This window comes from Notothenia rossii, assembly GCF_949606895.1.
Source record: "Notothenia rossii genome assembly, chromosome: 9".
Classification (NCBI taxonomy): Eukaryota; Metazoa; Chordata; class Actinopteri; order Perciformes; family Nototheniidae; genus Notothenia; species Notothenia rossii.
The window spans coordinates 64,932,355-64,958,489 of record NC_136907.1 but is presented as its reverse complement, the minus strand read 5'-3'; the positions used below and the strand labels follow the sequence as shown (position 1 = coordinate 64,958,489).

At 43.8% G+C, this 26,135-nt stretch overlaps 1 protein-coding gene across 1 annotated transcript in view; it reads right to left on the bottom strand.

Annotated features, from left to right (window-relative positions):
* The window catches only part of kmt2cb (lysine (K)-specific methyltransferase 2Cb), a 72,333-nt gene that overhangs the window by 5,677 nt on the left and 40,521 nt on the right, over nt 1–26,135 (bottom strand). The window contains exons 26-52 of the mRNA XM_079651033.1: nt 25,327–25,343; nt 25,054–25,255; nt 22,589–22,681; nt 22,281–22,328; nt 21,164–21,304; nt 21,036–21,068; nt 20,444–20,590; nt 20,202–20,343; nt 19,859–20,094; nt 19,657–19,730; nt 18,395–18,592; nt 16,229–18,172; nt 15,377–15,690; nt 13,730–15,264; nt 13,526–13,637; nt 13,266–13,329; nt 13,090–13,150; nt 12,728–12,960; nt 8,562–10,241; nt 8,133–8,324; nt 5,332–5,496; nt 5,111–5,240; nt 4,281–4,428; nt 3,972–4,156; nt 3,698–3,834; nt 3,311–3,593; nt 2,689–2,828 (exon numbers count right to left, since the gene is read on the bottom strand). Of these exons, the coding sequence (XP_079507159.1) occupies nt 2,689–2,828; nt 3,311–3,593; nt 3,698–3,834; nt 3,972–4,156; nt 4,281–4,428; nt 5,111–5,240; nt 5,332–5,496; nt 8,133–8,324; nt 8,562–10,241; nt 12,728–12,960; nt 13,090–13,150; nt 13,266–13,329; nt 13,526–13,637; nt 13,730–15,264; nt 15,377–15,690; nt 16,229–18,172; nt 18,395–18,592; nt 19,657–19,730; nt 19,859–20,094; nt 20,202–20,343; nt 20,444–20,590; nt 21,036–21,068; nt 21,164–21,304; nt 22,281–22,328; nt 22,589–22,681; nt 25,054–25,255; nt 25,327–25,343 (8,654 nt within the window). The remainder of the gene's footprint in view (nt 1–2,688; nt 2,829–3,310; nt 3,594–3,697; nt 3,835–3,971; nt 4,157–4,280; nt 4,429–5,110; nt 5,241–5,331; nt 5,497–8,132; nt 8,325–8,561; nt 10,242–12,727; nt 12,961–13,089; nt 13,151–13,265; nt 13,330–13,525; nt 13,638–13,729; nt 15,265–15,376; nt 15,691–16,228; nt 18,173–18,394; nt 18,593–19,656; nt 19,731–19,858; nt 20,095–20,201; nt 20,344–20,443; nt 20,591–21,035; nt 21,069–21,163; nt 21,305–22,280; nt 22,329–22,588; nt 22,682–25,053; nt 25,256–25,326; nt 25,344–26,135) is intronic.

Genomic DNA, 26,135 nt, shown 5'->3' with positions numbered 1-26,135 from the left:
GGCCAAAAGGCTGAACTCAATTCTGCATAATATTAATTGTATTTCTTTATAAAAAGCAGTAAATAGCATTGTTTTGACAAGCCGGTAAGAGTATATGTTATAGTTGAGCAATGAAAAAGTGAGGTTGCCTTACAAAAAATGTAATTTATTCAATCAAATTTCCCAAAACAATGGTAAACAAAATGTGAACGTTTTTCACCATTTCTGACTCATATTAGTGAAAATGTTCAGTCGCATTCACTACAAAACACATTTTGAATTTCATATACTGTTGGAAAGTTGTGTAAAGGTTCTTAGCATTCTTAAGACATCACAACATTGTCTTTGTGCTCCAAACATTCAGCAAGATACATCATATTGAACTGTCACTGAACATCACTGAACTGTGATTTTGAGAAAAGGCTTCCAAAGAAAGTGTCCCAGTTCACTGCTAGTTGGTTCCTTTACATGCCTACATTTGTAGTCTAACCACCTCTTTTGGTGTTTTTAAGTTCTTTTTTCTTGTTCAGTGAGGGAAATCTAGTCTCTGCTGGGCTTTAACGAGTGCATCGAAGTCAGGTTGAATGTCTGAGGTGGAGATGCGAAGCACAGCTGACAGATGATCATCAGTGAGAGAGGATCTATACCTGGATTTCATAAACTTCATCTTTGAAAATGTTTGTTCACATATGTAGGTAGAGCCAAAGAGAACCAACATCTTCTGAGCATGTCTCCTCATGTTTGGAAAGTTCTCCTCCTCGAGAGAAGAGTAGAAATCCAGCAGAGATCCTGACTTAAAGCGCTCTGCCAGTACTGCATCAGACTGCAGGTCAATGAGTTCCAGCTGAACATCACTGGGTGCATTATCCATACTGCAGGTAAAGGGAGAGGAAATCATGAGCATTTCATCCTCGATTGTTCGGAGATCTTCAAATCGCCTTGAAAACTCACCATGCAATGCTCCTAACATGGATGAGTACCTGCGGAGGTGATCAGCTGGTGGTGTGACTTCTTTCAGGGTTTGCATGTGAGTGAGAGTGTTGCTCTCCAGTTGGCTTGAAAGAAACTGCATCTTTCTCATGAAAGCCTTCACCAGGCTGTGCATTTCATGAACAAAAAGGCCCTTGCCTTGCAGTTTGGTGTTCAGTTCATTCATCAGTGCAGTCACATCAACAGCAAATGCAAAATCTGCCATCCAGTCCTCGTCTGAGAGCTCTGGGATGTCTTTGCCTTTCTTCTCACAAAACTCTTGAATCTCTGCTTTCAGGTCCCAAACTCTTTTTAGCACTTTGCCCAGGCTGAGCCATCTGACAGCTGTGTGGTAGCCGATGTCACTATGCTCAGTCTCATGCTCCTCCAAAAGTGCAACAAACTGTCTGTGATTCAATGCCCGTGCCCTGATGAAGTTTACTATTTTAGTAACAACATCAATAACATGGTGAATTTTTAGCACTGACTTGCACAACACATGTTGGTGTATAATACAATGCAAAAATACCAATTTCTGATCTGCGTCGATTTCAGTCACTTTATCTTGCATACGTTTCAAAAGTCCAAAATGTTTACCTGTAAGATTTGGACAACCGTCTGTTGTGACACCTGCCAGTCTGTCCCATTTCAGTCCCAGCGTGTCCATGCACGCATTTACCTCCGTGAACAGATCGCTCCCTGTCGTCATCCCTTTCATCGGCCGCATTGCTGCCAGCTCCTCCGTAATCTTGAAGTCCGGCGTTATCCCACGGACAAATACGAGTAACTGCGCTGTGTCGCGGACATCACAGCTCTCGTCCAAAGCCAAGGAGATAAAGTCAAAACTTGCCACTTCATGTTGCAGCTGAAGCTCCAGATTCCCCGCAATGTCCTCGATCCTTCTCGTCACGGTTCGCCTGGACAGCGGGACTTGCTCAAAGGCTTCTTTTTTTTCAGGGCATATTAGTGCTGCAGAGTCCACTAAGCACTCTTTGACAAACTCCCCCTCTGAGAATGGCTTACTGTGTTTAGCTATTTTGTGGGATATCACGAAGCTGGTCTTGGTTGCTGCATCCTTGGATGTGTGAAGCTTGGTAAAAAAGCCTTGCTGCTTTTGCAGCTTAGCTAGCAAAGCGTTCGATGTGCGCGCCCTTTCAGCATCAGTCAAGTTTTTGTATTTCTCCGCGTGTTTCGTCTCGTAATGCCGACTCAAATTGTAGTCCTTGAACACGGCGATCTGCTCCCCGCAAACTAAACACACGGCTTTACCTCCGACTTCAGTAAATAAATACTTAGCAGTCCAATTTTTGTCGAAGACCCTACATTCGGCATCTACCTTTCTTTTTTTAGCATCAGCTGACATTTTTGAGCGCTAAAGTCGTCTTGTGACAATTATCCAATAACGCGCACGTCTTGATTTGACGTATTGCGTCATTATGTACGTGAATAAAAAACAACTTCAAAATAAAAGCATTGCAGCTTTAGTCCATGCATGAGGTAAAATTAGAAAATATGTTTATTTTGTAATTTCCAATTAACATTACACGGGCCGGTCAGAGTCAACCAAAGGGCCGTATGTGGCCCGGGGGCCGTACAGTGCCCAGGTCTGCTCTAAGGTAAAGTCAGGACATCCAGTCATGGCTCATTTAGTTTATGGAAAATAATTGCAGAAGGTGGTTCCGTCTGATTAATATCCACCCTGCTGTCTTTTGGAGTATTTAAGCCTAACTAATCTGGTACCTTCATGTGGGCGGGGAGATCTTTGATGGATTTCTGCACTCTATTTCCCAGAACCACCACCTTACAGTTGCAGCACCAATGAGGTCTACATCCAGGGCTGCCAGGCGTCCTCTGGTCAGGTCCTCGAGCCAGAGCTGCGCCTGAAGAAACAGAGAAACAGGATTTTATAATGAACTTTATAGCAATGCATTCTCTCTGATCATCTACAATGTTATGGCGCTGGTCTTAAAGTTACCAGATAAATATGGGTTCGGAAAATAAATCAAATGAAAAGTGTATTTATACGGCCCAATATCCAAAAGCACGTTTGTCTCGGTGGGCTTTGGAGATTAACAAACATTTATGACAGTGCTTAAAGATCAATAAAATGACACGAAAAAAATAAGAGACAAGATAGAATGTAAAATACAAATAGAATAGATACAAATAAAATGACATCAAATACAACAAGACAATAAAAACATAGTAATCAAAATAAACTGCCTATTACAGAAGTACAAATAAATTAGGAATAAAAAAATGGCAGTTTGGCTTTTTTTCGTAGGAAGTAATTATTCTAAGCTTCAATCAGACGTGATATTTAATAAGAAAGGCTCTTTGCAATTGAGTTTTATTCCCTCACCTGGGCTGTTGGGATGGAAACGGAAATGATGTGCCTGCTGCTGATGCATCATGGCCTGAGGTCCGCCGTGTCTCATCATATGTCCCATGCGTCCTTGCATTCCGCCATTGTCTCCCTGTCCGTGGTAGAGCATAGAAGGCCGAGGCTCCATGCCGTGGGGGCCCATCCTTTGACCAGCGAGTATAGATAGGGGCCCTCTGTCTGGGGTGCTACTGACCTCGTAGCTACTGGGGATCTTCACGCCTAGGAGGTCTGAAATGGCTGCCACGACACCTGTGATGTTCTGGGATAGAAACGTATAGTTTGTTTAGTCTTCGTGGTGCATGTATGTAAGAAAAAGGATATGGATAGTTGGAGAGGAATCTGTTACATGATATATATGCTTACCTCTGCTGCAGCTGGTCTCATTGTGATGGATACAGACACCAGGCCTAGTTTGGAATCATTAGACATGGAGCCAAAGGGGGAGCCGAAGAACATTGCAGAAGGCTCTGTTTTGACAACCTGCAGTTTGATTTCTGACCCTGGAGAATCAAATAGGAAATGTTAGCCAAAACACTGTTGCTGGAGTTGAGTGTTTGAAATGCATACAAAAATGATGAATACATTACAGAAATATAGGAATAATTGTGTTGAGTTTTTCCCAGTTGTGTGGATTTACCTTTCCCATCAGGAGCAGGAAGCATGGGGAGGACAGGCGACAGGCAGGGGGACAGAGGCTCCTCCTTCACCAGAGAGAGGTCAGGGTAGCGACTGATCTCCATGCCAACAACGCTTTCAGGAGAAGAGGATGGAACAAAACTGTCAGGAGTATCTCTTTCCTTGCAAGGCTCCTGTCCTCTGTTGCTGGAGAAATCAAAAGAAAACCCATTCTGTCATCATCATGTTGCCTTAGCCATGATCAAAGCATCATTACAGGATTAATCAACACGAAGACAAACGGAATGACACCGTTTTTGTATGTATTTACCTGAGCTCCTCCTGGTTGTTGTGAGGAGGGGTGGGGAGGGAGGCTGGGACATCCACAGTTTTGGGCCCCTGAGCAATGGCCCTGGCTAGAAGGTCTTCCTCAGTCCTGAACGGGACATGCAGCGGCTTTGGGACCAGGCCCTTGGACACTGTATGAAACAGGAAGGAGCACAATGTTAATACACTGGAGGTTAAATGTATACATGTAGCACATTTCTTAGCACATGGCAAAGTGCTTTACAGGACACACAGATAAAAGCAGCAAATGATCAAAACAAGTACATTTATTTTAAAATGATTGGAAAACAGGTATTTAGCTGAGATTTGATGGTCGTCTTCACAGTTTCAAATAATAAGCAAACTTTTGGCAATCAAGAAGCATAGAAGCTAAAGGCAGCTTCACCATGTTTAGTTTTGAATCTGGGAACAGCCAGTAATTCAGAATCTGAAGGAAAGGCTGTACCGAGTGGGGAGATCTGATACAGGGGTATCTCCTCTTGCACTTTATGTAGCTCTTGTATCTTCTCCTGAACTTTATATGTCGTAGCTGCTACATTGTACTGCCATGTGGTAAATACTTGCTGCTCATGCTCTTTCTGCACATCATGTATTTTTTTTGCTATGTATATAAATGTCATGTTCTTAAAATGTTGTATGTGACGGGACTACGGATGGAAATGAGCTCAAAGCTAAAATCCGGCATATTTACATTTGAAGCATCATTTGTTTAAAGTGTTCATCAATGTGCATTGTCCCCGTTCAAATAAACGATTAAATGAATGAAATGATACGTAAACGTTTTTTGCGAGATACATCCTTCTGAAAGCTTACCCATGGCAGCAGCTTTGCTGGCCAGCTCTTCAGTCGTGGCAAATCCATTGATCATTTTCTGTCGGTTCACAGGTGGTGGGGTTGGAGGAAGAGACGCTGGTGGTGTTGGTGGATTGCTCAGGTTACTCTGCTGGAGGAACCAATACAGTGTCAGCACGGCATGATGCAGACACACTTGACATCACTCTGTTTACCCAGTAGGTGAGGTAAGCAGATCTCACCTTGTAGGCCAGTTGGGAGTAGTAGTCAGAGACTCCATCGAGTGAGGCGCTGCCAAATGTACCAGCCAGGAGGCTCTCTCCGTTCAGCTGACTGCTGCCATAGGGAGCGAAATGGGCGAAGTTGACCCCAATCAGAGGCTCCATGAGGGGCAACAGGGAGAGCTGCTGTGGAGAGAGAACCACAGGATTAGGGGAAGGGATCGGAGGAAAATAAAGTGCAATAGATGCTAGAGCCCCAAACCCCTAACAGAATATTACAGTCTATAAATATAAGCACTAAAAACAAACAAAAATAAGAAGACCTAACAAGGCAAACATTATTTGATAGTTAAGATGATCTAATCATAAACAGCTTCGTTCATCGTGGATATTAACCGTGTTCGGTATAACATTTTCGGTTATTATACCATGTTAATTTGCCTATTTATGGTACAGAAATAACTGTCATAAGTCAGTGAGTGGGTTTGCGAGACTATCAATAGTAATTTTTAAAGCTCAAAAGGTGGTGTTTTTTAATTTGGTGGTCATTTCTTACCATCCATAGGTATTTCATGTCCTGTAATATTAGATATCACCGCTAAATGCACTTTACTACAAGGGTAACTCCTCTTGCACTTTAGGTATCTCTTGTATCTTCTCGTGCACTTTATATGTCGTTGCTGCTAGATTGTATTACCATGTTATAAATACTTGTGTATGCTGCTCTTGCTCTTTTGCATATTTCGTTTTTGCTATGTTTGTAAAATGTAAACTTCTTAAATGTTTTATGTGAGGGACTGCGGATGGAAATAAGCTCAAAGCTAAATATGGCATTGTTACGCTTGATACATTTTAATGTTTTAAGTGTTCATTACTGTGCATTGTCCCTGCCCTATATATAATATAATAAATATATACAGTTGCAAGAAAAAGTATGTGAACCCTTTGGAACTACCTGGATTTCTGCATAAATTGGTCATAAAATGTGTTTTGATCTTCATCTAAGTCACAACAATAGACAAACACAGTCTGCTTAAGCTAAAACCACACAAACAATATGTTTTTATTGAACACACCATGTAAACATTCACAGTGCAGGGTGGAAAAAGTATGTGAACCCTTGGATTGAATAACTGGTTGACCCTCCTTTGGCAGGAATAAACTCAACCAAACGTTTCCTATAGTTGCATATCAGACCTGCACAACGGTCAGGAGGAATGTTGGACCATTCCTCTTTACAAAACTGTTTCAGTTCAGCAATATTCTTGGGATGTCTGGTGTGAATCGCTCTCTTGAGGTCATGCCACAGCATCTCAATTGGGTTGAGGTCAGGACTCTGACTGGGCCACTCCAGAAGGCCTATTTTCTTCTGTTGAAGCCATTCTGTTGTTGATTTACTTCTGTGCTTTGGGTCGTTATCCTGTTGCATCACCCATCTTCTGTTGAGCTTCAATTGGTGGACAGATGGCCTTAAGTTCTCCAGCAAAATGTCTTGATAAACTTGAGAATTCATTTTTCCCTCGATGATGGCAATCTGTCCAGGCCCTGAGGCAGCAAAGCAGCCCCAAACCATGATGCTCCCTCCACCATACTTCACAGTTGGGATGAGGTTTTGATGTTGGTGTGCTGTGCCTTTTTTTCTCCACACATAGCATTGTGTGTTCCTTCCAAACAACTCAACTTTGGTTTCATCTGTCCACAGAATATTTTGCCAGTAGTGCTGTGGAACATCCAGGTGCTCTTTTGCAAACTTCAAACGTGCAGCAATGTTTTTTCTGGACAGCAGTGGCTTCCTCCATTTTATGACCAACTTATGCAGAAATCCAGGTAATTCCAAAGGGTTCACATACTTTTTCTTGCAACTGTACATATATATACAAACATATATATATATAGTCCTCTCTAACGGCCATCTCTAAAAATGTGGCCTTGAGTTTGGATTTAATAAAAACAATTCTCAAGTAAAATCTCTAGTCCAGTTGTAGCCCCATTGAAATCCGGACAGCAGAAAGCTTACACATCTTCCGGCGCAGACTGAAAACTCATCTCTTTAGACTCCACTTCGAGAGATTGAATTACTAACAAAGCACTTATATACTAATAAAGGGCTGGCTTATCTAAAGCCAGCTGAGTAGCACTTGAAATGTTTGGCTCTATGAAACCTGATGTACTTATATGATTCTGTTTTCTTCAAGGTTGTATCTTCCTGGTCGAATGCACTTATTGTCAGTCGCTTTGGATAAAAGCGTCAGCTAAATGTAATGTAATGTAATATAGACCTTGCTGCAATTAACAAGGCTGGTAAAAAAAGAGCAGAATCAAACAGTTAAGTGTACAATAAAGTAAAGAATATTTTCCAGCTCAAAGCCACAGTAAGTTACAATTTTCCAGTTTAGCTAAACTTGCGAGAAATTAGCAAACAACATGGTTGCACATTTAATTTTGCTAAGATGTGTGTAATAACGTTTAAATGAGTGAGACAGTTTCATAACATTTAAATAAATAAGCGTCAATCAATGAGGGACTTGAAGTATAATAGCAAATCTCCTTCCACTCTCCTCAATAATAACAGCTTGTGTGCAGCTGTCATCCAACAAGTACCTAATTATAGTAATATGCTTATAATATGTGAAATTAGTGTCTGTGCACTTGGTGAGGACCGTTTTCTATTCTGGCAGCAATTAATACTTTACAATTCTGATTAAAGCATTCGGATTTCCAGCTATTGCTTTCTACCATCCGTTGTTCCCAAAGATGTGCAGCAGTGGAGCTTCAACCATTTCTATAAAGAGCAGGTTACAAGGTGGTCAAATCAATCGTACCTGTTTGATTTGGGTCATTACAGTGTCAGGCCCAGAGTGCATTAGTTGCCTCTCATCCCCTTCCTTTTTCCTCTTCTTGTAGCGCGAGGCAGGTTTCTCTCCTCCCTTCGGAGCCCTTTTGTTCCTTCCTTTCTTCTTCTCCTGTTCAGGGATCACAGGTCCAGAAAAGTCTTGAGTGCCGTCAGAGTACGCCTGCAGATGAGAGAACGATTGAAATACTTGCATATCAAAAGGCATGAATTAACTTCAAATAACTTGAGCAGCATTACGTCTAATAGTTAGATGTTTTCAAAACAGAACTATGACTCATTCAAAAATCATCAGCAGTGACTAATTTAACCACCTCCCACCCGAATCACTTAGCCAGTCTATGACTCACTATGATCACCCCCTCACTGATCTAATTGTATGACTAACAGAAGAACTGACCCCATTGCTGTCCATGGAGCTTTGCCTCAGCAGGGCTTTGCAGTCAGCAAGCTCCTCCTCCTCTGAGCGGATGCTCTCATCCAACCTCTGCTGGGAGAATCCAGATGGAGGTGTGCTCTTGTTCTTCAGAAGGTGTTTTAGTAGTTCATTACCAGCCTCCCCCTTGTTTGGACTTTGCCCAGCAGGGAAGGGAGACCCACTCCCTTTATTGCCCTCCTGCTTCACAGAGCTCATTCCTGAGCTGATGTTCCCGTCCCGAGGCCCATGACACTCGCTGGCATCAGTCTGCTCCAGCTTTATGTTGCTAAGGATCCTGTCATGTTCCTGAGCCTGGGCTCTTGACATGTCTGATAAGAGACCAAGGTGTCCGGATTGGCCTCCAGAGAGCTGCCTCTCCAGCTCTGAGTGACTGGGGGTGGAAGATCCCAGTAAGGGGGACCTTGACAAGTCCTGGTCTCCGAATAGATGGGTGTTTCTGGTTGGAGTTGAGGAGGTGTCCGACACACACGGGGTGAGAGGGGCTGTGAGGTCTGAGTGTGGAGTTGAAGGGGTCTTGACTGAGTCTGCGTCATCATCCTTCTTCTTTTTGCGGTTTCTCTTCTTTTTCCCCTTCTCATCCGGGATGATGTTGGAGTAGAGTTGGATCAGAGACTGACCTGAGCCCGGGAAGTTAGACGGCAGAGGTGTAGAAGAGTCGACTCCAAATGGGGGACCCTCACCTGGCATCTGAAGCATCATTCCTGGTCCACTGAACTGGCGAGGTCTGGGTTGACCCTGGGGGAAATGAGGTGCTTGTAGAGAAAGATTATCAGGCCCAAAACTAGGGCCCATGTCACGGGGCATCATCCCATTGCCCATCATGGCCCTCCTTTCCCCTTGCATAAAGGTCCCAGGTGGTGAGCCCATGCCTGGCTGCATGCCCTGCTGCTGGGGGAACATTGGTGCGAGTTGTTGCTGTTGCTGCATAGGAGGCCTTTGGGGCTGCATGAAGTCCTGTGGCAGCTCTGAGTTAAAAAACGGCATCTGAGAGAGAGGCGCCATGTTGCCATCAGGCCCCATCATCCCTTGCTGTTCCATTTCCATACGGTGTTTCAGGGCCCTCTGACGTTCAACTTCCTGCATGAGCTGCACCCGCTGTCTCTCCTGCTGCTCCCTAAGCCTCTCCCTCCTCTCCCGCTCCTGGAAGCCTTCACTGAATGGATTGTTGTCATCGAACTTCATACTACCTGACTGCATGGGTTTTACACCCCCTGGTGGAACTGGGGGTGCCTGGGGATCCACAGGCAGTGGTGGGTGTTGAGGTATATTACCCATTGGCATCTGAACAGGTTGGCCTGGATTTCCGACAGGTACCTGGGGGGGCATTATAGGGGGCATTATAGGGGGCATTATAGGGGGCATTATAGGGGGCATTATAGGGGGCATTCCTGGTCCAGCCATGGGCAATGGAGCACCTGGATGCCAGCCGGGTGGTGGGTTGGGCATACTCTGAGCTGGATTGGGCTGGCCAGGATGAACAGGCATCTGCATGATGGGATTCATTGGGGGTCCGCTGGGGACCATGCCAGCAGGGCCCGGCATCGCGTGCATCCTAGGCATTATGGGTGTCATATTGTTTTGCTGCTGTTTTACCCGGTACTCCTCTATCAGTTCAGCATGCTCCTTCTGCTGCTTGCGGATCTAAAACAAAACATATTCAGAATAATTGTTATTGAGTTTCTCTATGAAATTACCAAAGAAATTACTTTCATCACTTTCAAGGCATTTTATCCCTTAAAAGCAAATTCACAAGGACACGGGTTTACCCAAGAGAGGACATGAATGGTTTGAATTTTAAACAATAACTGAAGAAGAATTAAACTTTAAAAGCAGGAGTTGGAAAGTACAATGAGCCAGGACTTTGTTTTGAGCACTGCTCTTTTAGCGAGTCAAGGCAGGTTGACAGGTACATTGCTGACAAAGGCTGTGTGTTTGGAATCTGTCAGTCGGTTGAGATATCACTTTTTCAAGCCACTTGAAAGAAAATAGTTTATTGCATACCAGTGTTTCCCCTATATACAAATAGTGGCAGCGCAGAGCCGCTGCTGAAATATGCGCGCCGCTGCTAGGGGGCCCCAGCCAGGTACAGAAATGTTTTTTAAATAATAAGTGGCGACCCTTTTTCATTTTTGATTGTTTGTTATGTGGATTTGTAGTATTTGTGTTACTGTATGTTCAATAAAGGTGTATTTTTGCTAAATCTTGAGACATTGCCACTGTATGTACTGGCAGGGCCTAGGGCGCCAGATCTGGGGGGCGCTGCGCTGGTAGCTCTGGGAGGGGAAAAAAATGTTTTGACCGTTGGCGCTCATCCTAATTTTTGGCCTTGATGTAACAACATTCATAATTAAGTAAATGTAACACCCTTTTCACCTCGGTTACACTTTTCATTTGCCCAGTACGGTGAGCGCTGTAAGTGATGAAAGTGGGGGATGTGGGGGGCTCATCAGGCGCCCGCAGCTCACAGCCAAAGTGCGAGCGTGGGAGCGAGAGAGAGGGCACACCGGTACTGGCGCTGTTGTTATTAGAATCTGGTGCTAGCTGCGCTAACGGATATAATGGTAAATGGACTGTACTTATATAGCGCTTTATCCAGTCTTTACGACCCCTCAAAGCGCTTTACATACTACATGTCATTCACCCATTCACACCCATTCATACAGAGAAGTGTACCTTACTCTATAGGACCTAACATTCATACACATTCACACACCGTTGGCCATGCCATCGGGAGCAACTCAGGGTTAAGTATCTTGCCCAAAGATACATCGACATGTTGACTGCATGGGCTGGGATCGAACCCACAACCTTCTGGTTGAAAGACGACCACACTCCCTCACAGCCACAGTCGCCCTTACTGTATATAAGAAGTAGATGTTTCTACAACCAGGGTGGAGGAGAGCTCTCCAGTCAGACTGAGAGGCACAGTGAGGTAAAGGACTGAGTGTTTAGATTGTTAATTTTAGTCTAAGTTATCTCAGTGGGTCTCAAACGTTTTGACCACAAATTATGTAAACACACATTTCCAAGGCCCTCCTTTATAATTATTAGGATGAATAAAAACAGGTTTGAAATCATTCCAATGTATACTATAGGACAGTAAACCAAAAATATCATTTAAAGTTGGAGATACAAAAATATGCATAAATAAATGTTAACTAGGTAAAATAAGATATGAACGAACAACAGAAATAAAATAGTTTACATGTATTTGTTATTGGCTATGGTAGGTTATTGGTTATGTTCACATACTTATTTGATTATTAAAATGTAAACCGATCTTTTTCATATGGGTGTTTTAGAATTGTACCCCCTAGATCAGGTTTCTAGTAATTGTGTGCTCTAAGTGCACCAGATTGAAGCATTTCACTTTAAAATGTTCCAAAAAATCTTCCCGGGGGGGCATACGCCCGGACCCCCCTTGATGATGTGACGTCCACCCCCCAATTCAAACATGTTCATACAATACTGAATACATTTGAAGCCATTTTGAAGTACATTACCTATTTCATTAAGTTTCTGTTTTTGTAGTGTATTTGTCTTTTGTAGAGATTTTTAATTTATTCTTTATATATAAAATCTCGCCTAGGGCAGCAAATTGGCTAGAACCGGCCCTGGTACTAGGCCTTAAGAGCCTTTCTTGTGCTGGCAGACACATAGAAACAAATTGACGGGGCGCACTTCGCACGTGCACACACTAAAAAATTCTACGCGCTCCGCGCTCACATTATGCTGGGCCCACGTGCCTTAGCACCGCTGCTATGACTCCATCCTAGGGGAAACACTGCATACCCTATACCTACATTATCTGTTAGGTGATTCAGATTAAATTATTTAATATTCAAAACCAATAACAAAGATGACATGGCAAATCTCAAAAATATGTGAAAAAAACAAAACAGGAAAGGTACAAAATTGTATCTTTTACATCTTAGTTGCATTATTTTAGATCTTAGGTCTAACCCTAACACCAAGTTCACCAAGTGATTGAATATAAGCTTGCAGTTCAAATTTGGCCAACGGGATTTTATTTGCCAATCCTTTTAATACATTAAACCTTGCTTTATAGAACCATTGAAAGGACAATGCTAAGGGCAGCAATTGTGCAGGGCTAGGATAGACCTTACCTGCTCCAGTTGTTTCTGCACTACACCCTGCTGCTCTGTGACATGTTTGAGCTGCTCAGTGTCCTCCTCTGGGAACTCTCTCCCTGCCTTCTTAGCTGTTCTCTGCTTGGCAGACAGGGCTTTCTTAGACTTCCTGTGAGCCCCAATCTTCTCTTCCAGAAACTTCTGCTGCATTTGAAGTAGTTGCTGAGTCTCCTGGAGCCACTCCTCGTACTGAGCCCTCTGAGCATTGTCTGAAAGAAGAAATGAGGCTCTTTATAAGCAATCTTGACAGCATGAGCAACAAACATCTCAACATTTCAAGTGCTGACAGACCTTCAAACCAGAAAGTTTAAAATGTATATATTTTTTAGAGAACTTACTGACAAATCCTGGTCCAAAGCTTGGAGGATTCGGTCTCGCTACTTGTGTTAATTTGCCATCCTGAAGGGAAGGTTGAAAAAACAAGTTATCATATGTTGCAATTTAGATATTTATTATTATATTACATAGCAGTCGTAGTTTAAATAACATCCAAGCAGATTCATGATTGAAATACCTGTCCAAGAACTTGTGGAGGAAGTGGTGGTGTTTCAGGAGGTGGTGCAGGACCAGGAGGAAATCTGTTTCAAAGAAAGACCACAAACATGTACCCTTTACTCATTCAATCAGAGTAGCATTTCTTTAAATATTCGTACAATGTTGTAGAGGATGGTTTGGTACTTCACTAGCTTATAGCAACAACTAATACTCAAACTGCCACTACCAGTATTACATTCTATATTATTAAATACAAAAGTACCAAAGTGAACTTTGTACCTGTTCATGGCCATTGGGGTCATTCCCATGTTGTTCTGAACCATGACTTTGTTGATGCCTTTCAGGGCCACCATTTTTGCTTTCATGATGGGGTCAGTGATGGCATCAAAATCTGTAAATGACAAATAATTCACTCATAAAATACTGGCAAACAAAAATGTTAAACTACACGAGAGACTAGAAGTTGTGGCCAAACGTATTTACCAATGTTAGGGAAGAAGGAGTCGCTGGAACGCTGTCGTATCATGGCTTGCATCTGTCTCTGCTGGTGTTGCTCCTGCCTCTCCTGGTCCAGAAGGTCCTGCAGTAGGAGCGGTTGCTCCTCTAGCAGAAGAGGACGGTGCAGCTGCCCCTGCTGACCAAGAGCCTGGTTCAACGCTGCCTGCTGGGCCGGGGTCAAACCGCTGTGTTCCAGCCCAAAATCACTCATAGAATCTTCGTCTTCGGTGTTGGGATCTGTCAGTCCCGAGTTATGCTGAGTGTCAGTGACTTGGTTCTGCTGGGGCATGAGTTTATCTCCTTGACTGACAGATTCACCGATTGGATTTAATGACTGCTCCTCAGGCTGCTGCTTAATGAGTAAACTAGACAGGACCGGGGTGGAGTCAGAGAGCATTCCCTGCTGGTTTGAGGGGAAGGTGTTTCCAGTTGGTTGTTGGTCTGCCGCAACAGGGGATTTCTTACAGTCCTTAACCTCGGTTTTAATTTGTTGCCCGGGTGCCAAAGAAGCAAAGTCCTTACCCCCAGGAGCTTCCAGCTTGATTTCAGCTGAGGACTGTTCACCCGAAGCCTCTGACTTTGATGATGCTGAACTGGATGACGCCTCAGTTCCTGTCCTTGAGTTTTTGTTGAGGTCTGTGTGGTCAGCATGATCATCCATAGGATCACTGAGATCCAGTTCATCATTAAACAGGTCTTTCTTGATGTCATCAAGGTCAGGGTCTGTATATGCAATGATGTCAAATTTCCCAGATGTTAGGAAGTCATCAAGGTGTAGGTCGTTTGTCTCTAGATCTAGGTCTTTGCCATCATCAGCATCCAAATTGAGGTTTTCCAAGTCAGCATCTACCAAGTCTTTTACTTCCACGTCCTCGAGATCTTTGACTGCTGATTCTTCTGCATCAAGTTTCTCCTCATTTTCACTGCCTGACGCTGAGGCAGCCTCAGAATGCCCAGCAGGGGGTGCAGTAAGCATCATAGATGCTGCCATGTTCAGGGTCTCATTTGAAGCAGGCTGGCTCATGGATCTCATCAAAAGAGATTGTCTGAGTGCTTGGTTTCCTGACATTTGGGCATGCTGATGAAGATTGTCCATGCTTGCAGACAGCTGTGCATGGCCAGAGTGACTGGCCATGGGGTCTAACATTCTGGTTCCCTGATTTAAAGGGAACCTGGAATCAGGTCCTCCTGGAAAGCCTGGTAGCCTTTGACCCTGCATCATGGGATCCATGTTGCTTCCTTGCATGGCTCCAGGGGGATATTGCATGCGTTGCCTGATTTCTCCTGCTCTGTGTCGCAGCTCAATGAACGGTTGGCCCATGATGTTGTGCTGCTGCACCGGCATACCACGTGGTGGGAAGTGCTGGGGCAGCCCCATAGGGTTGCCTCCCATGCTCTTTGCCATTTCAGTAGACATGGATCGTCTCATTAGGGGAGGGATTTCCTGCATTGGGTGTTGCCCCCTGGGAAAAAACTCTTGGGCCCCATGTGGTCCTACAACCCCGGGTGGAAATGCAAACCTAAATTGGATAAAAATACACATAAATAGAGAGAAACAGCCAAGCCAGATGTGTGCAGTGTTGTGTTATTGATTAAAGAAATATGAAACACGTTGTTGAATTTTGCACGAACCTTGGTCCCTGATGTCTAATATTAGGATCTCCAGGATGTGGGCCCCTGGGGAGTTGTCCCTCATTAGGGAAAGGGACACGCTGGTCGCCTGGAAAAGGTCCAGGAAACCGCATTGGCCCTCTCATGGGTCCCTGTCCAGGATAAGGAGGAGGAGGTCGGTTGAACATTTCCCCCTGTTGCCCATGGCCCTCCTGGGGCCAGGGACGTGGTGTTCCTGGGTTCATGTTGCCAATAGGATCCTGAGGGCCCCTCTCCTGCCGAATAGCAATCCTATGTTGCTGCTGCTTGAGGATTAGTTCTCTAATTCTTTGACGCTGCAAAGCACAAGAAGTAGACATACATTAAAGCGTTTTTAAACACAATCTTCAGCTTACAATAATACTGTGCATCTAGTTGTTAAGACCTGGCCTACTTTAATTCCACAGCTAATGCGTAGCAATGCACAACCCTCTGGAATTCCCTACCTGCCAGCTCAAAAGGAGGTTCAGGTTTTTAATTCTTTGTTCTGTTTTGTTTGTTTCATTTGTTTGTTCGTAACGTCATGAATGGCTGTTTTTATTTATTATATGCACTGATTGTAAAATATTATTACTTTTGTTTGGCGTCTGTCGCTATTTAGTGGTTTATAAGCTGCTGTCCACCTATGACAGAATAGTAACGTTTTTGCTCTATACTATTTCTAAGCACTAACTTAATTTTTAAAAGTAAGCCATTATTCCTATTTGATAAAATTACATTTTACCTACTATGCTTTTTTGGTTAATATTTTTCAAGTGTATTTTGTGTAGCTTGTAAGTTAAAACCAAGTCAGCCACAGCAATAAAACCACATAAAACCCATTATTAAATGTACCTGTCGGAGTCTCTCCTCACTTTCAGCGAGAGCCACACCCTGAGCATCAATGGGAGCACCAGGCATATGTAGGTTGTTGGAGAGTTGGCCTAGATCTTGAGAGCCAGTACCGTTGTTTCCCACACATGACTGATCTTTGATTTCCATTTTCTCCATTGACTGTGGACGAGGTGTCATGGGTGTTTGCTCATATGGATCGTGGCTCGGTGTCTGATTGGGTCTTCTGGAGGGCGACTGCATAAAGCCATCTTCTGAAACACCAGGGTGTTTCGGTGTTTGAGAGCCTGGATGATGGAAAGGCTCATGAAGTCTGCCTTGAGGTGGGGGGAACATATCCTGGCTTCCCATTAGTCCTTGCCTTGGCCCTTGTCTGCTGAGCACATCAGGACCAGGCCGTGGGGTCCCCGGAGGTTGGGCATACGGGTCATTGAGCATTGGTCTGAGGGCCCCAGGCTGGGAAAACATGTCGCTACTTCCTGGCCTTGATGGTGTACTTGTAAATGGCTCCATTGGCCCCCTCTGGTTAGAAAATCTCTCTCCCATAGAGGGTCGTGGAGTACCTGGTGGCTGAGCATAAGGGTCCATCGAGTGGGAGGGTGACATCCTTTGTCCAGGGTGCGACTGATGGGTGAACTGGTTCATCCCACTGGGGCGAGGAGTAGAAGGAGCCTGTGAGTAAGGGTCTGAGGATTGGTGATTTGAAGGTTGACCATAGTTGTCATGTGGACGAGGAGTGCCGGGAGGTCGGGCGTAGGGCTCACAAAATGGGCGAGGTTGACCACTGAGTTCATTGGATCGTTGGTTTCCTGTTGACTGAGAGAAAGGGTCCCCGCCTGACTTGATGGGACCGGAGGGCTGGGCAAAGGGGTCATAGGTGAAGTGGTCAGGCCTTGGAGTGGAAGGTGCATGGGCATAAGGATTTCTAGACATTTGGGTCATTGGTCCTGGCTGAGCGAACGGGTGGCCCTGAGGGTGATGCTGGCCCATTCTAGGAGGACTGGTGAAGTTGTCGCTCCCAGGCGGTCTTGGGGTGTGCGGATGCTGAGCATAGGGGTCATTCTGCAGATTCTGGGAGAACCTGTCACTAGGATTTTGACCTGGTCTGTTGAAGGGATCCTGAGCCTGAGGAGGGGGCATGGGTGTTTTGAACAGAGGGACCGAGCCAGACTCATTACTTCCAGGGAATGGCGTTAGCAAAGGCCTTGAGTAAGGGTCGGACAAGATCATCCTGTTCTGGGCCATGCGCTGATAGGCCTCAGTCCTTATCATGGGTCTTGAGTATGGGTCTCTGCCTGGAGAACCCATTGGGGGCCTTCCCTGAGCCTGACTAGCCCTGGGGGGACCCATGGGCTTCAGGAAAGGGTCCATTTCACTCGTTGGCCTTGGGGTGTCAGGAGGTTTGGCATACGGGTCACTGCTCATGGATGTTGGAGAACCGAAGGATTCATGAGCAGGAGAGGGCCTCCCTCTGTCCTGCTGCTCCATGAAGTTTGTGGGGGATTTACCAGATTCCACAGACATTCTCCGACATGCATTTGGCCCAAGCGTTGGCGGCCTTGGGGTTCCAACCATCTTGGCATATGGGTCCCATGGAGAAGAGGGTCTGGAGCTGGAGGAACCTGGGGAGAATACCTGAGGGGACTGAGGTTGGGAGGAAGAGCCAGAGGGAGGCGGAGGAGGGGGTCGTAGGAACACATCCTCTGGGGCACATGAAGTGGGCGTCCCCGGTAGCTGTGGTCTGGCAAAGCCATCTTTAGAATTGAGCGGCTGCATGGGGGACATGCTCCCATTGCTGGGCTGGGAGGCTGGGCTCTGGTTTCCACTGTTGCTGCCTTCTCCATCTAACTGCTGCTGCTGTTGTTGCTGGAGTTGCTCATTCTTTACTTGCTCCAGTTTCTGAGTTGCTTCAATTTTGGCTTGTTGTTTGCTCTTCTGCCTCATTTGCTGTGGGAAAGGCACAGTGAAAAGGGGGATTAGAAATCAGAAAAGGATGCAGAAAATATCAGTCTCATGCCAAAAATGAACTGGACCTACTAACCACCAATGTCACCAGGGTTAATGTGGAGGATAGTGCAGTTGTTTATGGAGCTTTACTAAACCACCACTTCTTAGCTGTCTTAATTAACCTGCCGCTGCATTCCCTGACTTCATTGCATACACTCTTACCTGTCTAAACTTCCACTCTTGTTCATGCTCTGACTCTTTTGGTTTCAAAGGGTCTTTAAACAGCAGTTCTGTGTCTAGTGGTATGTTGGGATCAAACACCTCAGGGGGCTGTTGCTGGGGATGGTGCCTCTTCACCGTCTCATTGGACATCTGGACTTTGTTGATGCGCAGGGCTGCTCGGTTATCTCTTGCCTTTTGCTAAACAGCAAATCAATCACAATCGCAGAACAAAAACACATCAAATACAAGATTGCAGAAATAATGCACAAAGATAACCTATTCTATCCTTATTATCTGAAACAAGTGTGATATTTTAAAATGTCACTCGTACTACAAAACAATGTTGTGTAGGAAACATTCAATCCTGTTTCATAGCATTTGTTTCAATATCTCACTTGGCAGATAGGGACTTTAATAAAGGCAGGCAGGTTCATGTCAAAAGATGATATCCAGCTCCCCTCTTATTAGTCCAACTACCTGACCGCAAACCTCATGCTCAAAATGATGGATTTCAGCTACGACCAATGTTACATCCTCGCACATATACGGGTTGAGGACCAACCAGCATCTTAACCAGAAACCTGAATAGATGCAACCTGAAACAGGGTGCAGGAAATCCAAAATGCTAGTTGTTTGGAAACATTGCTACACTGTCTCTTTCTCTTTTTGACCATATCCATCTTGTTTGTAATCCAGAAACATGAATGGAGGTTCCCCCCTCATTGGCTAAGAGTTGACACTTGATGTGTGAGAAAGGAGTCTCCATCCCTGCCACTGGATTGCCATTTTACCCACACCGATTGTTACTTGACTTCTTTGTAGTTTATAAGCAGCTCAGGATGGAAGTCATCCTGTCACTGTGTATCAGGAATGTTAATAGTTGGGGTGTGAGATTGAAAGAAACTACCATCATGTAACCAGTGACAAAACACTCGCATACATGATTTATTTTCTTTTTTTAATCAAGGCAAGGTAATTGAAATTGACCCCTTCCAGATCAAATGACCTAGAGTGAACTTAATTACTGAGACCATAGTGAGTTCTAACACACAGCAGGCCTTCCTTTGTTAATTAGTTCATCTGTGAATGGCCGGATTTCAAATCGCATTGGCAAGAGGCAAGACGCCAGATGCGATAAGGGCCTGCCTTCTGCACCCTAATTTGTCAGTTCAAGTCAAAGTGGCAGTTTGATGTCTGTCATGGTACAAAGCGTTTTCTCTTTAAGACAGTTGAAGAAAATCTGCAAGTATGATGCTTCTTACCACATATGGGGCCCTGTCTTGGGAACTAGCTTTCCTCCACAGTTTAGCAATTTGCTTTACTCTTGTAGACCAGTCTGTTGAAGGAATGAGAAGAAGAGTTGTCATGGCAACAGTATCACAGAGCATAAAGAATAACTGTTAGAACAGTGACTGACAATGATGACCATAAAGAACACGAAGAAAGAGGAAAATATGTGCGAACCTGGGTATTCTTCCTTTAGGTTGGGAAAATTAACATTGGTGTATAGGACGGGTGCTACAGTGGCTAGCTCTCCAAGTGTCTCCTCCTTCTCCCACTTGAGTGTACTCCTTTGGGAATTTGACATGGCTTCAGTCTCCCCCTCAGGTAGAGGTCCAGGGGTTGCAGGGCCGGAGCCATGGGCAGGAGAGGACCATGGATCAACTGCCTCTCTAGGCATCTGATTAAACTGTCTATCCCTGTGAAGACATATGAAGTCTTAACATTCTGGCTTTAAAGAAACAAATCAAATATATTTGAACGTATGGAATATTTGATAGTTTTAAGGAGGAAGGCAGGACATTACCTTGGATTGTCATCGAAAGGCATACGGTTAAGGGGGGAGAAATTATCTGGGATGCAGGGGCCTGCTCCTGGATTTGTAGGAAAGCGTTGGTTAGGTCCCATCATACCATTGATCATTGGCATCCTTGGGAACATGGGATTCCCTACACAAACAATTGAACAGTGAATAAGATGCATAGATTCTATAACAAAATAAGAAATCAAAGGCTACCTCTGACAACGACAAGGTGTTTGATGATGTACCTGTGTTGGGGTGAGGCATACTAGTTCCAGGTGTGGCAGGGAGGTGCCCTGGACCCTGGGAATGAGGCAACTGTGGTGGAGGAGGTTGGCTTGTGCTGGGGCTAAGGACTGCTGTGAAGAGATCCTCCACGTCTTTGCCCTCCAGCTCTGTAATGGAGTTAAACAGTACAAGTAATATGCATTAAAAGTGGGGTAGGTAATTTAGGAGAAACCAGCTCGAGTGCGCTAGAATTTGAAAATACACAACCGGAAAAAATCTGCCACTTCCTTACAGAGCCCCTCCTCCAACACACAAGAACACGTACATGACCAACCAGGGCACGAGATAAGTTTGTGCACAGATGGAAGGCTGACAGGCAGGTAGGCCATCCAGTTACTTTAGACGGGCCGGCTAAAATGATTGGTCGTGCTTTTTACAGTAATACTTTTTTGTATTAAAAAGGACACCAGTACAATTAAGCTCACTAAACTGTAACATTTATTTTAGCTAAAATCTGAATCATGGTCTAAGTGCTATAACACAACTTAATACATACATTTTAACTAGCGTAGTACATGACACGGTTCTAGACTGTAAGATGAAATGACAAACCTGGAATTTTGTAAAGTTTGCTGAGGATTGATTCTGAAATGAAAAGAATTAAGAGAAAAACAATCATTACACATCCTGTATGACGTTTTTAAATAAAAGTGTTTGTATGTCTGGTCTCCTGAACTGACCATCAGTGACCATCTTGTCCAGCTCCGGGCTGAGAATACCGTCCAGGTGTTCCTCGTGGAGGGATCGAGGAGTCCTGCGGCCGCCGTGAGACTGGAGCATCAATGGGGAGCCGTCTGCCAGGGGCCCAATGTCCAGACCAGCTGTGGAAACACACACAGACATACAAAAACAAATCATAACACGCACGCACACACACATACACACAAAGAAACCAACCCGACACAGAACGTGATCAGACGTAAATACACACATGAAGTAAAAACATGTTTATTCTCTTAAAAGCCTGAGGAATGCAATCAAAACTGAACAGTATATGATTACAGCTCCTTGGGGGTTCCTGTGTTGTCTAAAAGCAATGTTTTGGGAACTGTGAACTTTCTTAAAAAAGGTACACAATCACTTGAATGTTGGAAATGTTTGCCCCATCAATTACTTTTGTGTTCTGTATTAAAAAAGCCTATTGATTATTTAAAAAAGGAAGCTGAGCAACCTTCATCCTCTTTTACATCGCTGCTTGAATCCATAACAAAACCCATACAAATAATACCGGTTACTACACGGCTCACAGATTATTTTATTTTTTAGTTACGCTGACATTTCTCTCTAGCTATTACTGCGAACAAATAATTGATATAGATATATATTTTATTTATCAGCCCGTAAGGCATTTAGGCTCGTTTTTTTTACAAAGAATGGAAGCATGTAGTGCAGTTGTTTTGTCATTCAGGCGACCTTCAGAGTCCTTAGGAACTATGAGGATATTCTCAGGAGGATTCTTTAAACTTTTCTCGCTTGTTTCATAGATGCCATTATCCTAAGTTTGTTGTTTTTCTATCTTGAGGACAGCGGTGATCAGGCAGATAATACGTTCTATATAATAATTCATTCAAAGATGTCGCCGCTGTGAAAGTGCACACCACACGCATTTGAGTGAACACTGTGCACTGGGTTAGGTAAGCACTAAGCAGTTTATGGGTGTTAAAACAATCTGAAATGTTGTAGAAAAAGCTAAGTATGAAGCAGCTTATATATGTACACATGCACACTCAAAAAAGAGACACACTGTTAGAGAGGAATGCACTAAAGCAAGGGATTAATAGGCCATAGCACCCTTACCAAAAGAAGGAGGAGAGCTGTCAACCTGGAAGGGGCAAAAATCAAGACCTACAAGGACCCAAAACCAGATATAATGAGTGAAAATATAGTGAAGACAGAACAAGCACAACACGCTTCAGACAATGCAAACAAAAGTAAAACAAAAAAGGTGAACAAAAAAGTATTGTTAAAGAATGTGACATTTAAAAAAAATCAAGTGGTGAAAGCAAAATTGTCTGAGGGAATTTCTCAACCGATTTTGTGAACCCAAGTGACTAAATATTTTTTAATTCTTAGCACTGTGACTGTCTGTGAGATATATAACGCACCAGAGTCACTGCTTGATTTTCCGAGCATTCCCAGGATGTCTGCATCACTGTTCAGAACATCAGAAAGATCAACTAATGGTTCCTCAGACGTCTCTGTAGATGGAGGGGGAAAAACAAACAAACAAAAAAAGAAAGAAAACCAAATCGTCACAAATCATAATTGAAGGTGATGTTGAACGAGCATGAGAATGTGGTTTGGAACCATTTGAAAGCCACATTTAGAATTAAATCTAGAGTAAATAAGAGAATAAACTGTAAGTAAACAATAGCTGGCATCTGAGAGAACAACAATTAACACTAGAGTTATATGCCAACACTTTTATAACTTAAATGGAATGTCACAGGAATAATGCCAAAGATGAGAACATACTAAAACATATTTAAGTTGGAGTGGCCTTTCTCCAACTTAAACATCATGGATCCATAGAAATGATGCAAAATGTTCTTCGCCCAAGCACAGTGATTTCTATGCTGCAGTCTTATCTTATTATTATTATCCGAAGGTCACATTTGTCAAGGTTACAGTGTTTTGTTTCTCTAAACTGTTAAACAGATGGTTTAGTTCATATTTCGCACACTATTTCTTCAACTGAAAAATCAGTCTTTATATGTTGTCGTACCACTCAAGATACCTTTCCTTTTATTTTCAAACCACACTTCTAAACTACATGAACAGTTTAGAAAATCAGTCTTTGCTCATGAATGTTTTAGGTTGTAACAAGTGTGTAATGTTTTTGAAATACGTTGGACTTCATTTATGTATTTCAGCAACTCGAGACCGACCAAAAGTTTTTAGCAGATATAGAACCCTATCGTTACAATGCCTGACAATTATCTGATATGAATCACACGATGTGACGCAATAGGCTACAATAAGATGCAATTCAAACATTAAGACAATTTCAGTTTACTTCTACTGCAGTTTATCTACTAGCAGCGACAGGGAATTCATCAATACTCAGAAAATATTAATGATAGTAATAGATTTCGACTTCGACTGGTGTGGTGATGCTCCATTTTGCCCTGTTGGTGTGCTGCAGCACCAACACTGAGGAAACGCTGGAAGGAGTGCAGGTGGCAGGTATAATGGTGAATCTTCTCCGCTGATGTTAAAACAGTGACGGCCCGTCTACACAGCAGCGTTAAAAAAAATCTTCCAACGCTTCTGCCCATTCACTTTGAATGGGGTGACGTCACTTTGCCTCGCTTTTCGCCGAACTGCATTGTGGGGAAGCAAAGCGAAGATTTCCAGGATTCAAGAGTTGAGCAATGTTCAACTTTTGAAGCTGAGGTGGAAGCGTCAGCCAATCAAATCCCGTTTATGCAAATCTGACAGTACAAGCGCTAGCCAATCAAACCGCGTGTAAGCTGGGAGAGACATACCGCAGTTCATTTCCTCATATTCCAAACGAGAAATTACGGTAGCAAATCACCCGGTTCTTTACGACCAGTAACTATTTACCGGGATACAAACCGGAGGAACCAGGCATGGAGGGAGGGGGCAGAGACAGTGGGTGAAACTGGTAGGTTCTCACCTGTTTGGGGAGTTTATATATAAAAGTGAAGTTCTGATTCTGTTCTCTCTGCTCGCATAAAATCCCCGGGGTTGTTTGCTTTGTACGTCGGGGGCGGGAGATTCATGTGATTGGTTGTTGCTCGCAAAAAATCCCCAAGCTTTCAGACACGCCCACCTCCAAGATTTTTTTAACACTGCTTTGTGGACTGGCCGTGACTGTGCTTCGTTTGTAGGAGGGGTTGCATTAAGTGTACTATAAAACAGGTAACGACCATGTTTGCAACATAATAAACACTTTTGTCATGTCATTAAGAGCGCATGACATTTTCATCATTGCAAATGCATAGTTCACTCTGGACAGCTTTAGCGTGTTTGCAAAGACAGGACAAGGAACAAATGTCATTTAGGTCAGAGCAAGGGGCATGTCATATAAAGAGAAAGGTTAAAAGGGCAAAAGACAAAGTGAATTGGCGGGCGAGAGAGAGCGAGCAGAGAGAACAGAATCAGAACCTCACTTTATTCGGTGTTATTATTATGTAATGTGGAATTCTTTAGTGTATAGATAAAGCCACAGTTGAACAAATGACCCTGTGAACACCAGAGATTAACCTTTGACTCTAGGACTGTTTTTGAATGAATGGTAGAAATGCAGTTTGAACATGTGTTTAGTGGAAACTCTTTTACTTCTGTGTGAAAAGGGTCGATACTCTCATTGGGTGATGACAGTTGCAGAAAGAGGGTGGAGGAACCGATGGATAAAATTCCTTGTTATACGAAATGCCATATAAAAGACACCCCTGTTGTGTCAGGCTTTTTCAATACCTGCATTGACTCGTTACCGGGTACAAAATTGGTCTCAGTTATCCGGTAATATGTCATAATAGAACAACATATTAAATAATTAATAATTGGCTTTCTCCGGGGAAACTAATGCAATGTGTATACTTACGTGCTGCTGCTGCTGCTGCTGGTCTGGTTTGAAGGGATGTTGCGGAGGCACTGAGCAGAGAGTCTGACGAAGGGTCCAGGAAGCTGGTGGGGAGGTTTTTCCTCTCCCCTTGGCTTTGCCCTTCTTCCAGTAAGCCCGATTCCCCCCCCTGGTGCCTGTTCTGCTTGCTTTTGTCCAGTAGGTCCTTTCCGAAGAACGCCTCCTGAACATGACAACACAAAGCACCGGTCAATTCCCTGTGTTGACACATTTATTCAAGGGCTGTAAACTTACCTTTTCTTGACATCCTTCTTGGGAAATACATGACCATGTCACATAGAGCTTATTAAGCACACATTGAAGGCCCAAGAGAACTGACCAAAGTGAAACAGAGAAGCTCTGGATTTAACAGTCATGTTGCTGCTGACATCACTTTTGTCAGCACCTACCACCCCCAACCCACTTATACCCACAAGTCTTCTACTATCCTCAAAGACATGTAACTGCAGCTCCCTGCTGCACCGAGACATTAAAAGCCCAACGTGTTGCTACTTCAATAATTAATGAAATGTGCTCCACTGTGTCGGACCTTTAGTTGGACTGACTGTGCAAGATATAGAGCAGCACTGACAGCTGCCGGTGTCTTAATGCACATCACATATCTATGTTTTGGCCAACAAAAGGTGACACTGAGATATCGACTAGAGACTTGGAGGCCTGAAGTCATCTCCAGTTAAGCTTTTGTATATCAATTCACAACCCAGACAGGAGCCATTAAAGAGCCCGATCACAGACGTGTATCCTCTACAGTGAGTTCCTTTAGGCTGTTCCTCTTTTAAAGAAGCTCACAGAAGGGGCACTGTAAGTGGTTTCTCTGCAATGTTCATTGGATTCCAAACCTTCCCAAGGGTGAGATAAAAGGCATTTTATGAAGACATGGCATGACAAGACTAGACAATCTGTGCATATGAACAGGAGGCTTGCATAACAATAAAACAAAAACGAAATTGAATGAACTGATAACAAAGTTAAAAGTTTTTTGTCTGCAAAGTAAAAATATGGCAGTTGTGATGGAAAATTGGCTGATTTAAAGTGGACCTATC